At 38.7% G+C, this 19,930-nt stretch overlaps 1 protein-coding gene across 3 annotated transcripts in view; it reads left to right on the top strand.

Annotated features, from left to right (window-relative positions):
• LOC133634008 (phospholipid phosphatase-related protein type 5-like) overlaps positions 1–19,930 on the top strand; it is a 174,203-nt gene that overhangs the window by 93,475 nt on the left and 60,798 nt on the right. For all 3 annotated transcript variants that reach the window (XM_062026906.1, XM_062026904.1, XM_062026905.1), the window contains one exon: positions 10,955–11,143. In XM_062026906.1, coding sequence (XP_061882890.1) covers positions 10,955–11,143 — 189 coding nt within the window. The remainder of the gene's footprint in view (positions 1–10,954; positions 11,144–19,930) is intronic.

Raw genomic sequence — 19,930 nt, 5'->3', positions numbered from 1 at the left:
CCAGTGATGTAGAATCAACGGAAATTGCTGAAGATATTCGGAGCGGAATATTTAAAATGGCCAACTGAATTTGTGGCATTTTGTGATGTTTGGACGGTATTTTCACAGACTTTGCGGATTTAAAATACAATTGGCTTTGGTTTAATGCAGGGGTTGGCAACCCAAAAGGTTGAAAGAGCCATACTGGACCAAAAAATAAATAAAAAAATCTGTCTGGAGCCACAAAAAATTAAAAGCCTTCTATAAGTGATAAAATGAAGTCAACACATGATATAAGTGTCTATATTAGCTATATTAGCCTACTATCAAAATGACTGTGTGTCGCAGGCTGACACAAATCTTCGTTGACATAATTGTTGAAATGTAATATTTATTCTACCCATTTTTACAACATTGGAAAACAAAGGGTGAGATAACTCCTCTAAATTACTGGCTTAGAATGGCCAAAGGTATGTCCACATTAAAAGAAATGGCGGGCTGTCTCCTTCGAATGGATTTATAACAATCCATGCAAGCTGGGTTATGTTTGCTGTGGTCTATAACGGCACACAAACCAATATCAGAAATGCAGGTAATATTACATACAGACAATTTGTCAAGAGAAATGCAGATAGAAATTCAATGATCTCAAATATACCTACAAGTGAGGCATAATGATGCAATACGTACATAAAACTAGCCTAAATAGCATGTTAGCATCGATTAGCTTGCAGTCATGCACTGACCAAATATGCTTGATAAGCACTCCACACAAGTCAATAACATCAACAAAACTCACATTTGTGCATTCACACACAGCATAAAATGTTTGGTGGACAAAAATGAGACAAAGAATAAGTGGCATAAAATATGTCTTTCTCTGGCATCGTTGAATAAAGTTATTCATGTTAACAAATTACGGTGAGTACAAGGACCACCAAAATTAGCAGGACAAAACGGCAAATACTCTCATCAGAGAATGATGTTTAATATAAACAGTGGGATTTCTAACAATTATGGAGGTTTGTGTCATGTTGTCCTCCCTCCTAAAACAAAAATATATTTTTTCCCCCATATTTTTCTATTTTCATAAATTTTTGAATAAGCTCCAAGGAGCCACTAGGCTCTAGAGCCGCAGGTTGCAGACCCCTGGTTTAAAGGATGCAATGAAACACAAATAAGCATAAGCAAGTCAACTTGTTTTTCCACTCTACTGGCACCTAAAAGACGACGTTAGTTCTTATGGGGGTGAATTTGTCTGAGCTCGTCAACTGACACTATAGTCAATCAGATAGTTGGTTCTTGTGCATATGAAATACAATACTAAATCTTAAAATAAGCCCTCAGTGAAGGACATGTTGTTTAAACACTGTAGGGTGATACTGTAGTTAGTCAACCTCCTACTCTTCTGGACCTTCCATTCCTCCCTCGCTTCCTTTCTGGTGCCTTCTGTAGTTCAGTGAGAAGGGAGAGATGGATGGATGAGGAGGATTGTTCAACGGCCGTGTGTTTGTGTGCGTGCGTGTGTGTGTGTGTGTGTGTGGTGTGTGTGTGTGTCAGAGTTCCTCCTCGGAGGCAGGAATGCACCCACATGCCTTCAGACATGCTCACGCTGCACAAACGCACACGCATTAGTGTACTCCCACACAGTCAGCACACACTAAGCTCATGTTGAAGGCGACACACATGGAAGAGGACCATGCAATGAGCTGCATGATACTGTTGGCCTATATAGAAACTAGAAACTGGGGGTGTTAGTAGGATTTGCCTGCATGTGTGTGTGTGGTATAGTGTCCATCCTCATTGGAAAGCAACAATTTGTAGTAAAAAAAAAATTAAAAAAATCTAAATCATGATAATGGTGTACATGCTGCTAATATGTAGAATATCATTTGTGTCAACCTCAGATCACATACTTTGTTGGTAGTACACATACTGGGTGCTTCGGGGCCCGAGCACCCACGTGGGATTGATGGCAACTTTCAATCTTTTTGATAATTTTTGAAAAATCAATCTTGATGTTGATAATTTGTGGTGACTTTGGTCCGTTATTCATATTAAAATAGTTACATATCACATGGTCTACAATTAACAAAGCCTAACCAGGATTTCAATGTGCCTGATTATGAACTACTGACACTATCATTTTGACTTTGAACACACTGCACACGAGCGAATGAAGTGCATACTTACTCAACAGCCATACAGGTGGCAGTATGAACAATGCCAACACTGTCATAAACATGTGCCATATAGTGAAACCACACTAAAAAACAACGACAAACACATTTTGAAAGAATATTTGCACCGCAACACAACATAAACACTTGTGAACAAATTCCCAGAATTCCCTGCAGCACCAACTCTTCCGGGACGCTACAATATAAACAAACGCCATAGGTGTTAGGTGTACATCCACTGTAATGATACCACATACAATAGCATAGCTAGTCAATACTACTATGATTACATCGATATTTTGTAACATCACAAAATCTTCTTTCGTTTTAAAAAAATAGTACATTATATTTATAAACTCAGGAAATTTTGAATATGACCAATGTATGATCCTGTAACTACTTGGTATCGGATTGATACCCAAATTTGTGGTATCATCCTGTAAAGTATCAAACAACAGAAGAATAAGTGATTATTAAATTTTAACAGAAGTGTAGATAGAACATGTTGAAACAGAAAATAACCACATATTAACAGTAAATGAACAAGTAGATTAATAATTCATGTTTTGTCACTTGTCCTTAATAATGTTGACAAAATAATAGAATGATAAATGACACAATATGTTCCTGCATACGTCAGCAGCTAAATTAGGAGTCTTTGTTTGTTTACTTACTACTAAAAGACACGTTGTCTTGTATGTTCACTATTTTATTTAAGGACAAACTTGCAATAAGAAACATATGTTTAATGTACCGTAAGATTTTCTTTGTTAAAATAAAGCCAATAATGGCATTTTTTGTGGTCCCCTTTATTTAGAAGAGTACCAAAATACTTTTGGTAACGGTACTGGTACTAAAATATTGGTATCGGGACAACACTTATATACACACACCGAGCACCCATTGGCAGAAATGTAGATCGGCGCCTATGGTAGTACATCTCTCTATACCTTGTTAGTTTCTTTGAGGTGTGTGCAGTGCCTGTGCACATTTTTCCAAACAGTAAAATGATCAGGTTTGCTTCAAGACATGATGAAATATTTTATGTTAAACGTATGCTAAAGTCAAATTAAATGGTATGATTGTAATTTAATCTTCTTGTAAATATTTGATTCTCCTATCATTAGTACTTTATTCTCTTAGTATATTGTTTTTCTTTTCAGTGTGGCCCTAATACTTCTTCATAAAAAGAAGAGCACACATTACATAACACTGTAAGGTGGGAATGGGGTCACCATCTCGCTTCCATACTAAGACTGAGGTGTGTAACAAGTACAGCAGGTCTCTCCATGCCCATGAGTTAAGCAAGCAGCCCCCAGCTTAGAATTTGCCTGAATAAATCACTAGTAAATCAGTACAAACACGCATACCATAATAATTTAAATAGCAAGTCTGTTGCCTATTTACTATGTTAATGTAAGCCTGATTTGCAGCATCAAACACTTTCAAATGAAGGGGTGTTGAGCCTGGAATACATGCAAACTGTTACTGTAGTAGAATCACTTTAATCGTTTATTTTTGTAACAGACAAGTGCAAGTGTAAAAATAAGTCAACCGCTGTTTATTGAAACATAAAGACAAATGTTGTACGTCCATTAGAAAACAAAGAAAAACAATCACGTTTGCACTTAATTCTTTAGATACCCGGTGGGGATTTCTCACTATGCTGAGAGAAATACGCTGGCGCTTTTTGGAACAATGCATCATTAATCATAGTAGTTTGACATAAGTTATTTATTAAAACATTTGTTTGGCTTTTAAATACAAATTGGTACATTGATTGTAGCTCAGGGGCCATTTTTTTATTATTATTATTAGCTTGCGGCACATTATAAAAATACAGCTAAAATTAACAATAATATATAAATACAATAAATTAATAATTTAATAAAAATTGGGGGGAAAGCAAAAATAATTAACGAGAAAATGTTGATACTAATAATACGAATAATGATATGCTATGTTTGGTTTAGTTTTTTCTTAAATATTATAATTTATCAGAGTATCTACGGATTGCATTTAGACTGTTTACAAAATAAGAAATATTAAAATGCTCCCCAAATTCTTCTGTGTGAAGTCTAGACACCCGGACTGTTGTGTATGAATGCATGAAGTCATCTGCTGTTTTATTGAGGAGTATAGTAATTCCTCGGTTATCACGTCTAATTGGTTGTAATAAAGTAGGATTTTTCATAACAAATCGAATATTTTCATAGTTAAAACGTTGAAAAAACCTGTTTATGACTCTCTAAATAAGGGGTTTAACATTAATAGAGCCCTCTAAACATGAAATACCACTCACATAGTCACCTTTACACTCGTTTTACCCAATATATCAGCCTTGAGTGTGTTCCTTTTGTTGTTAGCTGCAGGACCCTCCAAGCATCATTGCTCTGGTCGTCATCACGGCAATACTACTCCTGTCTAATTTCTCTCAGTTGGAACTGGGCTTCGATGAACTGAAACCACTGGCTTAGGTTGTGCCAGTAGTTGGTTGACTTAATTGTTAGTGAAGATGGTGCTGATATTAGCCGTGCCATGAGCATTGAACGGTACAAGTCCCACTGGGTTAAATGATACATGATAAATGGGTTATACTTGTATAGCGCTTTTCTACCTTCAAGGTACTCAAAGCGCTTTGACAGTATTTCCACATTCACCCATTCACACACACATTCACACACTGATGGAGGGAGCTGCCATGCAAGGCGCTAACCAGTAGCCATCAGGAGCAAGGGTGAAGTGTCTTGCCCAAGGACACAACGGACGTGACTAGGATGGTAGAAGGTGGGGATTGAACCCCAGTAACCAGCAACCCTCCGATTGCTGGCACGGCCACTCTACCAACTTCGCCACGCCGCCCCTTGTTCCTGCTGTTGTCGTTTTACATCGCTCACGTCAAATGTGAAGATGTGTTATTGATGAGGCAGGAGTCGAAGATGAAGTGCATCAGCAATTTTACTCTTCACTCAACATGAATAACAGGCATGTAAACAATGGCTCCATTGGTATAGAAACGTAACTTTCCCTGAACCAAGAAACAGAATTCCTACTTGGTGAATATCTCTCTTTATACCATATATCTATTAGAGTCACCACACTTTATTAATAGACAATAAACACACACATAAGTGATAGGGATGTTAATCTTACAACAACTTATGATTCAATTTGATTCGATTCTTTGGGACATGCATTGATTCAACAAGATTCCCCATTCAAACTGATTCTCACAATACATTATTTGGTAGATAAATTATTATAAAACCTTCTCAAAACAGGCTACAGGTTGGAAAAGCTCCTGTTTGGCTGTGATTAAGTGTAGAGATTAAAAAGAAAACAACTTTTTAAAAATCTTTCCTGAAAATTATTAATTCAAAATGGTAATGAATACAAATGTAATTTTTTCAGCACCCCTATTAAACAATAATTAATATAAGATTTAATTTAGGCCAAACACATGTAAAATTTGCTTGAAAAACGTGTTAGAGTAAAGCCACAAAATTTGAAGGGCAATATGGCGAGGGACGACTCTACTGATTATTTGAATAATGCTAGTGGTATTACATGAACAGTGTTTTTAACCCACCAAGTTCAATGCATCCTTTAGGTCTCCCCTTGTCTTACTTATAGGTATTTTTCAGACAAATTAGTCATCACTTTACCCCCCATTTTATGCTTCATAAACAATGATTACATGTCAAGCATCTGGAAAGTGTTCACAGCGCTTCACTTTTTCCACATTTTGTTATGTTACAGCCTTATTCCAAAATGGAAAAAAATCATATTTGTCCTTAAAATACTACAGACAATACCCCATTATGACAATATGAAATTATTATTATTTCTATTTTTGCAAACGTATTAAAAAACAAAAATCACATGTATATATATGTATGTATTCAGACCCTTTACTCAATACTTTGTTGATGCATCTTTGGCAGCAATTACAGCCTCAAGTCTGTTTGAATACGATACCCCAAGCTATCTTTGGGCAGTTTCACCCAATTCCTCTTTGCAGCACCTCTCAAGCTACATCAGGTTAGATGGGAAGTGTTGTTTTTTATCCAGGATGTGTCTGTATATTGCTGCATTCATTTTTCCCTCTATCCTGACTAGTCTACTAGTTCCTGCCGCTGAAAACCATCCCCACAGCATGATGCTGCCACCACCATGTAGTGGTAGTGGCCTGGTGATGAGCGGTGCCTGCTTTCCTCCAAACATGATGCCTGGCATTCAGTATTTGTGTCATCAGACCAGATAATCTCATGGTCTAAAAAGTATTTCAGGTGCATTTTGGCAAACCTTTTCAATTAGAAATGGCTTCTGTCTGGCCACTATACCATACAGGCGTGATTGGTGGATTGCTGCAGAGATGGTTGTCCTTCTGGAAGGTTCTCCTCTCTCCACAGAGAAATTCTGTAGCTCTGACAGAGTGACCATCGGGTTCTTGGTCACCTCCCTAACTAGACTAAGATGAATGCAGCAATGTACAGAGACATCCTGGATGAAAACCAACACTCCCCATCCAACCTGATAGAGATTGACAGGTGCTGCAAAAAGGAATGGCTTGAACTGACAAAAGATAGGTGTGCCAAGCTTGCGGCATTGTATTCAAAAAGACTTGAGGCTGTAATTGCTGCCAAAGGTGCATCAACCAAGTATTGAGCAAAGACTGTATACAGTACCTGTTTCAAGTTTTTTGTTTGAATAAATTGGAGCTGAGCCGGAAGGCAAAGCTCTCAATTTACTGATCGATCTACGTTCCCATTCTCACCTATTGTCATGAGCTTGGGGTTATGACGGAAAGGACAAGAGCCCTGGTACAAGCGGCCAAAATGAGTTTCCTCCGTCGAGTGGTGTGGCTCTCCCTTAGAGATAGGGTGAGAAGCTTTGTCATTCAGGAGGCGCTCAAGGGTAAAGCCGCTGCTCCTCCACATCGAGAGGAGCCAGATGAGGTGGTTTGAGCATCTGGTCAGGATGCTCCCCTGGGGAGGTGTTTTAGTGTGGTTTAGGGCACGTCCGAACACAGGGAGAACCCAGGACACCTTGGGGAGACTATGTCTCCCAGCTGGCCTGGGAATGCCTGGGGATCCCCAGGGAGAAGCTGGAGAAGTGGCTGGGAAGAGGGAAGTCTGGGCTTCTCTGCTTAGGTTGATGCCCCCGCGATCCGACCTTGGATAAGCGGAAGAAAATGGATGGATAGATTTGCAAAAATAAAAATGAAAACTTTTCACATTGTCATTATTGAGGACAAAAATTAATTTATTCCATTTCGGAATAAAGTTCTAACATAACAAAATGTTGAAAATGTGAAGCACTGTGAATACTTTCCAGATGCACTGTAACATTTGTAAATTATGAACTCTATTTTTCACTTTTTGTTATAGGCTAAATTGGCCCTAGTGTGTGAATGTTGTTTGTCTATCTGTGTTGGCCCTGTGATGAGTTTTTGGGGGGGAATTTTGCCTATTGTTCACAATCATTACAGACAAGAAGACAGAAGTCGTTTTTTTTATTATCTTGCATTCGAACTTGTAAAAATTGGCTCGTTCTAGGTGCTAGCAATGCAGCCAATTGGAGCAATAAATTCTACCTCTAAATCACTTTAAAAATGCATTCGGAAATCGTCAACAATACTTAATTTACGTTCCGTAATCTGTATTATAACCAAGCTGTAGCGACATTGTTGTTCTAAGAGCGAAAACTGTGGAACTATTTTTCTATCGTAGTAACACATCGGCGTGCTTCAATATTAGCCGTAAAAGCTAGCTATAGCGAGAGCTAGCTTCTACGTCAGCATGAAACGCGTTTGAGTTTGTAATGCACAACACAATGCGATAGAACACCAATCTGTTCTGACTGAAAAACGTGAACAATCATATTAAAGTATCTGTAAAGTATTCGCCCACATTCATGTTTTGTTTGTACACAGCTGAGCTAGCCAGACAGTGTATGTACTGTAGTTGTAATAACACGCATGGCGTGCTGCGTGTATCATGATCAATATTATAGTGACTCACTCGATGGACAGTTGTTCGTCTGATCCAGCTGGCCGGGGATGTTTCCTGTTGATTTTGGACTGCGCTCCATTTATGTCAATATAGCTTGTCTCCAAAATCCACATTTTAAGCTTCGAGTGACTTTCACCTCACACTTTCGGCTTCGGTCTGCTTCAACGTTTCACCCTCTTCTTTGTGCTCTCTTTTATAAGCAGTAGTTCATCTTCAATATATTTAGCTTAAAAAATATAAGATTGTAAATCCTCCAAAAATAGTCGTCTTCATTGTCTATTACCAAGTTTGCCATGATTAGAACACACACGCATGTTTGATTTCGGAAATAGGACCAAACATTTGTTGCCAGAAGTCAGACGTGCGCTGCTATGGAAACAGAAATCAATGCGCTGAAGAAAAAAATCATGGAAATGATAAAAATGATCAAAATACGGTAATTATTGAACATATTATATACACTTGCAGTGTGTATAATAAACGTTGATGGAAGGTTTTGAAGTTGTTTTAGAGGACTTTAAAGGCTACAACGGTGACTCCCATTAGCCGCATCTTGCAAGCGTTTATCATCTAACAAATCCTAACAAAAAAAAAGGCGTGTGGTCATGTCTCTTATAATGATCGTGAACGACAGGCAAAATTCCCCCCAAAAAGTGCAGTTCCCCTTTAAGCAGCCACACAAATATTGACTTTCATAAATGAATTAATTTGTCACATTCTTGTGACTGTTTTTGACTCGTGTTGTTTTTTTTCCCTGTTTGTGTGGCGTTTTAGTTCCTGTCAAGTACTCTTATTTTGGTAGTTTCACTTCCCCTGTCTGTCCTTCGTGCTGGCTGCCCTTGATTAGCAACTGGGACATACCTAGAGCCTGGTTGCCAATCAGTCTCCAATTTATTTATTTATTTATTTGATTTAGGACAAAGCATATTCATCAACATAGAGCAGTGGTTCTTAACCTGTGTTCGATCGAACCCTAGGGGTTCGGTGAGTCGGCCTCAGGGGTTCGGAGGTAAAGACACATCCGACTTATTGTGTAAATAAAAACTTACTCCCTATCGGCGTATTATGGATACCCCCAAACATTGTTCCCTCTAATTTTCCATCTGATTTGCAGGTTTTTTGATTGATTAATTGAAACTTTTACTAGTAGATTACAAAGGAAGAGAATACATTATATGAAACAGTACAGTTTACAAAGTACAGTACATATTACATACAATTGACCACTAAATGGTAACACCCGAATAAGTTTTTCAACTTGTTTATGTCGGGGTCCACGTTAATCAATTCAAGGTAATGTGTGTAAGGTGTGTAATTTGTTGTGAGTTGATGCACTGTGTTGGTTTTGTTATTTGAACAAGGTGATGTTCATGCACGGTTCATTTTGTGCACCAGTAAAAAAACATATGACTTTTTCTTGAATTTGAAAAAAAAAAAAACATTTTATTTTTCACTAAAGAAGGGTTCGGTGAATGCGCATATGCAACTGGTGGGGTTCGGTACCTCCAACAAGGTTAAGAACCACTGACATAGAGCAACAATGTAAATATGCCAGAGTTAGCACAACAGCTCATTTTCATCCGTTGTCCTAAGGCAGGTTAACACAGTAAACATTCAACAGGTCATGATACAAAAGAATACATAAATCACACGACATTACACATTACAAGCATACCATAAGCACAGACCATGGACAAAAAAATAGAACAAACAACAGACAAAAAATACATGTGAATAATCTAATTGTGCGTGCATGTCTGATTAGTTTTCAACCGCTGTTTCAGTGCAGTTTTAAATGTTAAATAGGTGTCACAGTTTCTGATTTGGGTCATAGTTGGGTCATTGTTGCTGTCTGCGTTGTTATTCCAGCATACAGGTTATGCCAAACTTATCTTAAATAGAAGTTCTGTGTCATGTGTACTTAGTTTTAGCACTTGCCTTCTTTTGCCCTTTTCCCCCCACTCTCTCGTGAATGTGTTTCTTGTCTTTATTAAATCATATTATTTTACTCACAATCTGCCCCCCTGCCTGCTGCATCTTGGGGTCACGCCGCCAAAGCTGCATCCAAGCGATCCTGACGACATGTTGTGTATTGTTCTTCATGGGGATCTGATAATGGGAATCAGTATTCAGCTGCCTCACTTGTGCAGATTTTCTGTTCTGATTTTCTGCTCTGTGACTATTTGCTAAAAAGGTCATATTTCATGCTTCGTAGCTGGCTGTGCATAATCTGTAACTGGTGTTTTATTTAAAAAGCAGAACTCTAGTGTGGTGCGATAAGAACTGGGGTTACGCAAAAGGTCATGCGAGCGTGTAATTTCGCCTACCCTTTGCTCTGTTCTCCGGGGCTTTTTTGGTCTGTGTCTTACTTCATCTTCTTTTAAGCGCTCTGCTCCAATTCACGCCATCTGTGCATCACCCTCTCTTCCTCCCATCCTCCTCCTCCTCCTGCAAAAAGTGTTCTGTCATTGATGTGTTTCTCTGCCTGCTCTCACTGCTGAAGGGGTCTGCCTCTTGCTCCGTGGCTTTTATCATTGCTTTTTTCCCCCCCTTGTCGATATGTCTTCTTCATGATTTGTCTCCCCTCTCCATCGCTAACTCCCACCCTCCCGCTCCTCGCCCACCCTCCCTCTCCCTGCTATCATGCACACTTGATTCATTTTACTCATCACGCAGGAATTCATCATTTTCCTCTGTAAAGGGAATTTCAACTTGTTTGCTTCACTTTTTTCCGTTTCGGATTAAACCCTTAAAGCTGGAACCACTATGTTTTATTTCCAGTTGGTCATCATGGCAGGGACTGTTTTGCTGGCGTACTACTTTGAGTACACGGACACCTTCCCCGTGCACATCCAGGGCTTCTTCTGCTTTGACAAAGCCTACTCCAAGCCGTACCTGGGACCGGAGGACTACAGCAAGGCGCCGCCTGTCCTCGTCTACTCCCTCGTTACCGCCATCCCCACTGTGACGGTGAGTATGCGCTCATCGGAAAAATGACACACTTCCACATGTCTTGTCAAAATGTGTGCAGGCAAACGCACACACAATCACCAAGTAGCCCGTTCTCCCCGCCTGTGCACGTGGTCGCTCGCGGTTTGAAGGAGGAGCGAGATGTGTAGGTGTCCGTCCTCGTGGTCGCACTTATTCTTTGTTTTGTGTGTGTATGTTCCTTGTCATAACCATGGCAACGGGCGCTAAATTTGTCCTCCACGGTGCGCTGCAGTGCTACAGAGTGTCTGATCAACATAATTCAACATTGCTCTGCTTTCACCGGGAATTTACTTGAACGTTTGGAAAATTAATATTGAACCAAGATTGCAATTTTTTAATGCCCCCACTTGTTTTTTGTTTGATTGAGACGTTTATTGACATATTGAAGAATTTAATCCATGTAATGCTTTAAAAAGGCACAAAAAGCCAAAAGGCTTGTTTCCATTGTGGACCATTAAATATTCATCACATTTGATACATTGAATAATAAAAGATATAAAACCTGTAATATGTACGTAATAAAAAATTACGTTAAAAGAATTTGATAAATTATGTACATATACACATTATACATGTCAGGTGATTTGAAAAACAATATATACAAAAAATGGGGGGTTGGGGGGGTATATACACTATGTACATGACACTATGTACATGACACTATGCACATGTTGACTCCAAGAGTGTGCAAAACAGAATGAGAAAATATATATACACTATAACCACATATAAACCTGCTTGATGCTTCGGAAAGTTGCTGGGGATCAATTTTGGTTCAGATCAGGTATTGAGCTGAGCCATGATTTTATGGCAGTTTTAAAATTTAGTAGGGAAGTTCGAATTTTAAGGTCTGTTGGTAGTGCATTCCACTGTGTGGTGGCTAAATAGTAGAATGCATTTTTTCCCATGAGAGTCTTGAATTTGGGGGGGACGATCGAGGTCTGGGGAACTCCCTCTCGTGTAGTACCTGTGAGAATCACTTACTCTGGTGAAATAGTTGGACAGGTACTTGGGGACAGTTTCACTTGTCAATTAATGGTGTCAATTTTTTTATATGGCCATTACTCAAACCAAAGTGGAGTTACACGTTCTTGACTAGTAGGCTTATTATTAAATAATGCAACAGCTTCATGTCCCAATCAAAGCCGCGTCTCCATGTCGGCCTTGTCCCCCTTGGCTTGTTGTCTCTTTGATGTCCTACAGTAAAGTGGCTTTGCAACATGGTTGCCTCTGTGCAACATAGCAGAGCATAACACACACACACACACACACACACACACACACACACACACACACACACACACACTCGTTCTCTCTTCAACAGATGCCCATAATCACACACTAGTGAGCCAGCTCGTTTCATTAGGCTGCCTACTGGGTAAAGTAAGGCTTTGCCATTTAGACTGTGAAGGCCGCACTTTTTAATTCATTCATTCAATCATCAGAGTAGCCTTAGTTCCCCATGAAATCTAAATACCGTGGTCATCTTCACGAAATATATTTTGGAAATGTATTTTCCTAGGAAGTTCAAAATATGTTTTACTGTGAAATGTAATGATTTGGATCATTTAGAAATGTTATGTTTCTTTTTAGTGCTGTCAAAATTAATGCGATAACACGTTAGTATATAATTTCCTTTAATGGCACACATTTTTTTAACGGTCATTTAACGCGCACACGTCCTTTTTGACCCTGGGGTCCTTCTGTAGCGGGCGAAAATTCACTAGCTACTGATTAGCCACAAGCGGGAAAATAGCGAGCAGAAATGGACAAAGGAAAAGGTACGTTATGGAAATATCAGGTCCATAGCCATGGCAAGTGGTTGTCCTGACAAGAAAATACTATTTTTCGCAGTGAGCCGTCTACAGTGGAGCAAATGCCTGCTGGTAGGGTGAGCTTCACTTCCGTGTTTTGATTACAGTTAAGGTACATTTTTAACATAACATGTAGATTGGTATTGTGATTGCTTTAGTAAGATTGGATAAAAGCTTAGCAGAAATGAAAGACGGTGGACAGGAACTTAGTCTAAAGTCAGCTTTTTTTTGCAAACAATCAGGTCCCTCGTCACACCATGCATGTCAAGACACCTTCAACCAATCACACACTCCCGGCTTCAAAATAAAAGTGCTACGCTTTACATCTGGTCTAACTACAGTAAGAAAATAAAAATGTCTTGCATTACAATCATGCTCTATCAAAGATGTTTTGTAGTGTATTTTGTGATATTTCTACCTAAACAAATGCTAGTACATCAGAGTATAGGAGGCACTTTTTATGGCAGGCGGAAATGAAGTGTATATTCTTTTATAACATGTTCTGGTTGATATTCCTCAGTTACAGAATAATTAGCAGGCTGAATATTACATTTTATTGATAAATAGAGAAGGTTAAGACATTGTCATGCAGCGACATGAAGACCATTAAATTGCACAACACAAAATGTACATAACATCTGAAGCATTTACTCAGGTAAAAATATCACAGATTACATTACAAAACGTCTTTGACAACAATCAAACCATGATAGTAACAATCTACATTTTGTGGTATTAATGCGTGAAACTGGTATCTAAAGGTTGTGTAGCTCCTCATCTGAATGCAAGTGCTCCCACAGCAGGAATACAAATTCATTATTCCTTCAAAATACAAAGTCTGGCAAGACACCAACACACCGCAGGATTTCTTTCTTCCTAACAGCCATTTCTGCGTAAGTGCCGGTTTGCTCGTCCTTTCTAGGCGATTTAAATAAAGATGCAAAACAGCGGCTGTAGAGCAGTTTCTATCTTGATAAATCACATTGCTTGTACTAAATGGTTACAATTGCATTGTTGGCCTTTTGATGATCAGCATAGATTTTGCATATTCATGAAGACAGACACACTAAATGTATTGCGCTCCTTATCCTGCTCATTTAAAGGCCTACTGAAATGAATTTTTTTTATTTAAACGGGGATAGCAGATCCATTCTATGTGTCATACTTGATCATTTCGCGATATTGCCATATTTTTGCTGAAAGGATTTAGTAGAGAACATCGACGATAAAGTTCACAACTTTTGGTCGCTGATAAAAAAAAGCCTTGCCTGTACCGGAAGTAGCGTGATGTCACAGGTTGAAAGGCTCCTCACATTTCCCCATTGTTTACACCAGCAGCGAGAGCGATTCGGACCGAGAAAGCGACGATTACCCCATTAATTTGAGCCAGGATGAGAGATTTGTGGATGAGGAACGTGAGAGTGAAGGACTAGAGTGCAGTGCAGGACACATCTTTTTTCGCTCTGACCGTAACTTAGGTACAAGCTGGCTCATTGGATTCCACACTCTCTCCTTTTTCTATTGTGGATCACGGATTTGTATTTTAAACCACCTCGGATACTATATCCTCTTGAAAATGAGAGTCGAGAACGCGAAATGGACGTTCACAGTGACTTTTAATTTCCACGACAATACATCTGCGAAGCACTTTAGCTACGGAGCTAACATGATAGCATTGGGCTTAAATGCAGATAGAAACAAAATAAATAAACCCCTGACTGGAAGGATAGACAGAAAATCAACAATACTATTAAACCATGGACATGTAACTACACGGTTAATGCTTTCCAGCCTGGTGAAGCTTAACAATGCTGTTGCTAACGACACCATTGAAGCTAACTTAGCAACGGGACCTCACAGAGCTATGCTAAAAACATTAGCTATCCACCTACGCCAGCCAGCCCTCATCTGCTCATCAACACCCGTGCTCACCTGCGTTCCAGCGATCGACGGAGCGACGAAGGACTTTACCCGATCATAGATGCGGTCGGCGGCTAGCGTCAGATAGCGCGTCTGCTATCCAAGTCAAAGTCCTCCAGGTTGTGTTGCTGCAGCCAGCCGCTAATACACCGATCCCACCTAAAGCTTTCTTCTTTGCAGTCTACACTGTTCATTAAACAAATGGCAAAAGATTCACCAACACAGACGTCCAGAATACTGTGGAATTTTGCGATGAAAACAGAGCTTTTTGTATTGGATACAATGTGTCCGAATTGTTCCGTTTCAACGATTGACGTCACACGCACACGTCATCATACATAGACGTTTTCAACCGGAAGTTTAGCGGGAAATTTAAAATTGCACTTTATAAGTTAACCCAGCCGTATTGGCATGTGTTGCAATGTTAAGATTTCATCATTGATATATAAACTATCAGACTGCGTGGTCGGTAGTAGTGGGTTTCAGTAGGCCTTTAAGAGACACAATCCTCTGTGCACAAGCTTAGTAGATCAGCTTTCCTATCATGTTTGCATATGCTTTGATACACGCAAACATTTAGTAGATCAAGTTGAAAAAAGTTCATTTTTAGAGGGTTACAAGCCATTCATCTCACCGTTTTGGTGGAATGGCCGATGAGTTTCGAGGGACTATACCATAGAAAGTCAAGTTGGTTGTAGGTACGTCAGATTAGTCAGCGATATTGTAGAGCCTTTATAGCAGTATAGATTAGCTACCTACTAAATACAACTCAACACACAGCCATTATTGTCAAATATGTCACGTTTTGGTGAGCGTTGCTTGCAACGTGACCCCAAGATGCAGAAGGCAGCAAAGAGGCGTGCAGGTAAAAGTATATTTAATGACTGAGAAAAAGCTATGGTGGAGCTGGGAAGTGCACTGGAATCATAGGGAAAGATATACAGGAACCAAGTTGAGCAGAATACAAGCACACTCAACAGACTAAAAAGTACAACGATCCAACACTGAAAGAGGGAACCAGCTGGAACTAAATAAAACTAATAAGAAACGGGTATGCCGGCTGGACAAGGAGCAGAAAGTAAAGGTGCTTAAAAACACAGAGACCAAACAGGAAATACTGACAAAACAAGAGCACCAGGACAGGAAGTGATACTAAACACAGGAAAAATAACAAGCCTATTCCAAACTGTCATGTGGGATCGTGACAAAATAGCTGGAAACACGAGGAGTGAGTAGCAAGATAATGGTGATATGATGGTGATAGCATCATGATCGGTGACTGCATGAGTGCTGCCGGTAATGGAAAACTGCGGTTCATTGAATTAATTTCCAACTTGTAATGTAGCATTCTGAAGCAGAGTCTAAATCGGTGTTGAGTTGTCAATAATAATATCTCCATTTGAGAAAATAGATAAAGAGTCAGAAGGGATTTACTTGATGTTTTCTTTTTGCTTTGTTAGCAGTTTAGGCTCCACTCCGAAATGATTTTCCAACACACACATAGCAGGTTGATGGCGTGTTTGCGTGAGCTGAGCTTGCAGTCGGTTAGATGGGGGCTGCAGGCGTGAGGCTATGTGAGGTTGGCAGAGTGGCATCATTTTGCCTGCAGTGTGAAGTTTTTTAGTTTGTCAGAGCATCTGTGTTAACTCTTTTTTTCAGGATTGTGCTCCATCCTACAAGCCTGTGTTCAAATACAAAATGAAAAAATTTCACTTTTCACTCAACTCTGACTCAGGCTTTTATGTCAGGAATAGCCAAATGACACATTCTTCCACCGACATCAACCAACTTCATCATCATATACTGATATTCTGTACCAGGGGTGTCCAAAGTTTTTCCACTCAGGGCCGCGCACTGAATAATCAAGGGCCATTTTGATATTTTTCATTTTCACAACCACTACAATATATATATTTTAACCTTTAGGGTCCCTCTCAGTCACTAAATGTTAGAAATAAATCAAATATTATTACTATTTTTCTTTTTTACGTGTAAATCTCCAAATCTAATTTAAATTTGTCTGTTGATATAAAGTATTATTTTATTTTTTATTATGTTTTATGCCTTTTTTGTCAAAGAAAACCCTGCTTTTAAGGCCAAAAAACACAACATATGCAATATTTTTACTCCCAAAAAATTCCAAGTGGAATATTTAATGTGAAATGTGAAAAAATTGGAACCTTAAATAGGTCAATAATTCATTCCATTGGTTTTGATTCAATATTATTTTTTGAACAATGACAGTTTGCAGGGATCCAAAAAAAGTGATAAAAATAAGTCACATATTATTTTTTTTATTTTTTTTACTTCCAACGCTTAACTCTTTAGATCAACTTCAGATTAATTCATCAATTATAAGTTTTTATTACATTTTTATTTTTATGTTTGTTTTTTTGTTTGTTTGTTTTATGCCCTTTCTGTCAAAGTCACAACTTTGTTTTTATGGAAAACTCTAAACATTTTCCTCAAAAAATATTTCAAAGTGAAATTTTTGATGTGAAGAAAGTACAGCCTTTATTCTGTCAATAATTCATAACATTGATTTTGATTCATTGTTATTTTTTGGAGCAATGACAGTTTTAAAGAAAAACAAGTGTGTGTGGCTGCTCTGTTATTAGAGTCAACATTGCAACTTTTTCGCGTTACATTTTACCTGTATGCTATTTTATCTGCTTGTTTATGGTTTTTTTTGTAAAAGTATTTTTAGATGTGCCGCGGGCCATTAAAAAGTCAGCTGTAGGCCACAAATGGCCCCCGAGCCACACTTTGGACACCTGGGCCATTTACCATACTATACAATAGACTGAATGCTGTGCTTGATGAGAAACAAATATCTGACTGAACTGTGTTTTGACTCAATGCCAATCTCTAGGGGTGTTTTTAAACTAAAGCCATCCCACACAAATATCAAATTACTTTAATCATTAGTAAGACTAAGAGGGAACATTCATATAGTTTGATAGGTGTCTTTTTCATTTACAGTAAACATCCATCCATTAGAAATACCGTACAGTATTTTAGAGTTACAGACAGTGTGAGTAATTATTCCTTCCTTGCCAAAAGATGTCGTAGTATATAAATGTACAATCAGTGTTTTAGTAGTGATGGGTTAAACGCTCCTGAAGCATCGATACATTATGTAACACAAGGAATGATACTGTTACAGCTGCTCTGTCATTGAACTGCAGCCGTTTGAGGCATTTGTGATTAAGGGCTGTATAAATAAACTTTGATTGATTGATTGATTGATTGAAGCAGCAAACCTTTGAAAGTATTTACAGTCGTGGTTAAAAGTTTACATACACTTGTAAAGAACATAATGTCAGGGCTGTCTTGAGTTTCCAATAATTTCTACAACTCTTATTTTTTTGTGATAGAGTGATTGGAGCACATACTTGTTGGTCACAAAAAGCATTCATGAAGTTTGGTTCTTTTATGAATTTATTATGGGTCTACTGAAAATGTGACCAAATCTGCTGGGTCAAAAGTATACATACAGCAACATACATTATCAATTTTGGGGATGTAGAAAAGTTACAATCAAATCAAATTAGCGATTATGATCGACGACACCTGTTGACTTCTCTGAGCCCATTTTAAATAGGGCTCATGTGATGCAGTCATTAGACTCGGTTACAAACGTGACAATAGGAAAGTCAAAGGAACTCAGCACGGATCTAAAAAACACCGAATCATTGACTTGAACAAGTCAGGAAAGTCACTTGGAGCCATTTCAAAGCAGCTTAAGAGCAACTGTGCAGACAATTGTTCGTAAGTATAAAGTGCATGGCACAGTTTTGTCACTGCCACGACCAGGAAGAAAACACAAGCTATCACCTGCTGCTGAGAGAAAATTGGTCAGGATGATAAAGAGTCAACCGAGAACCACCAAAAAGCAGGTCTGCAATGAAATGGAAGCTGCTGGAACACAGGTGTCAGTGTCTACAGTCAAGCGTGTTTTGCATCGCCATGGACTAAGAGGCTACCATGCAAGAACCAAACTTCATGAATGCTTTTTGTGACCAACAAGTATGTGCTCCAATCACTCTATCACAAAAAAATAAGAGTTGTAGAAATTATTGGAAACTCAAGACAGCCATGACATTATGTTCTTTACAAGTGTATGTAAACTTTTGACCACGACTGTATGTGTTTATTAGGAAGCGCTTCTTCTGGCTCACAAGTGACAGCTTGTACTGAAAGAAAATGGAGTGCCGTGCTGCGTTTGACATTGATTTTTGTCACCATCATCGATCTAAATCAGGGTGTCAAACGTACGGCCCGTGGGCCAAACAAGTATGCTGAGTAAAAGGTACAAAGTGGCTGCGGCTCCTCTCCCTCGACATAAATGAAACGTAAAACCTGCTGTATTACGTCCTCTGCTTCGAACACATCGTTCTTTGGCATCTTCAACGCCCCAAGATGTCTCTGTCAAAAAGAGAAAAAGTGGACGCAGAGTGTAACTCAAGCCTCTTGAATAGGCTCTGTCTATATCACGGCCATCCGTTTTTTGTTTGGAATAATAATCATCAAACTTATAACGAATAAAAGCTTGAAATATTTCACTTTGTATGTAATGAATTTATATCACACATTATTTTCACATTTGAAGTTGAATTGCTGTTTATATGCAATGTAACAACAGGCACATTCACAAAAACATGTAATATTTACATAGTTTGGTCATTTTAAGCATATTCATTTCCCAGACGCATCACAATGTTTGCTTTTTTCGTTTAACAACACTACTACTAAAGCTGAAAAAAAGTTAAAGTACGACTAAAATATGTAGGTTCCTACTGTGGAAAGATCAGTAATACTGAATTATTGTGGTATTGTGTCAGTTTGACGCCATATGCGCTCGTCCTCATGGGAAATGTGGTCTTCCTTCAGGCAAAACACTACCACTTTGGTCCACTGGCACTGCCAAAATCAACCAAAACTGAAAGTTTTCAGGAAGGATTTTAAAGTAGCACATTTAAGTTAAAGTTAAAGTACCAATGATAGTCACACACACACTAGGTGTGGCGAA

This window comes from Entelurus aequoreus, linkage group LG18 (assembly GCF_033978785.1).
Source record: "Entelurus aequoreus isolate RoL-2023_Sb linkage group LG18, RoL_Eaeq_v1.1, whole genome shotgun sequence".
NCBI lineage: Eukaryota > Metazoa > Chordata > Actinopteri > Syngnathiformes > Syngnathidae > Entelurus > Entelurus aequoreus.
This window is presented reverse-complemented; position numbering and strand designations above follow the sequence as displayed.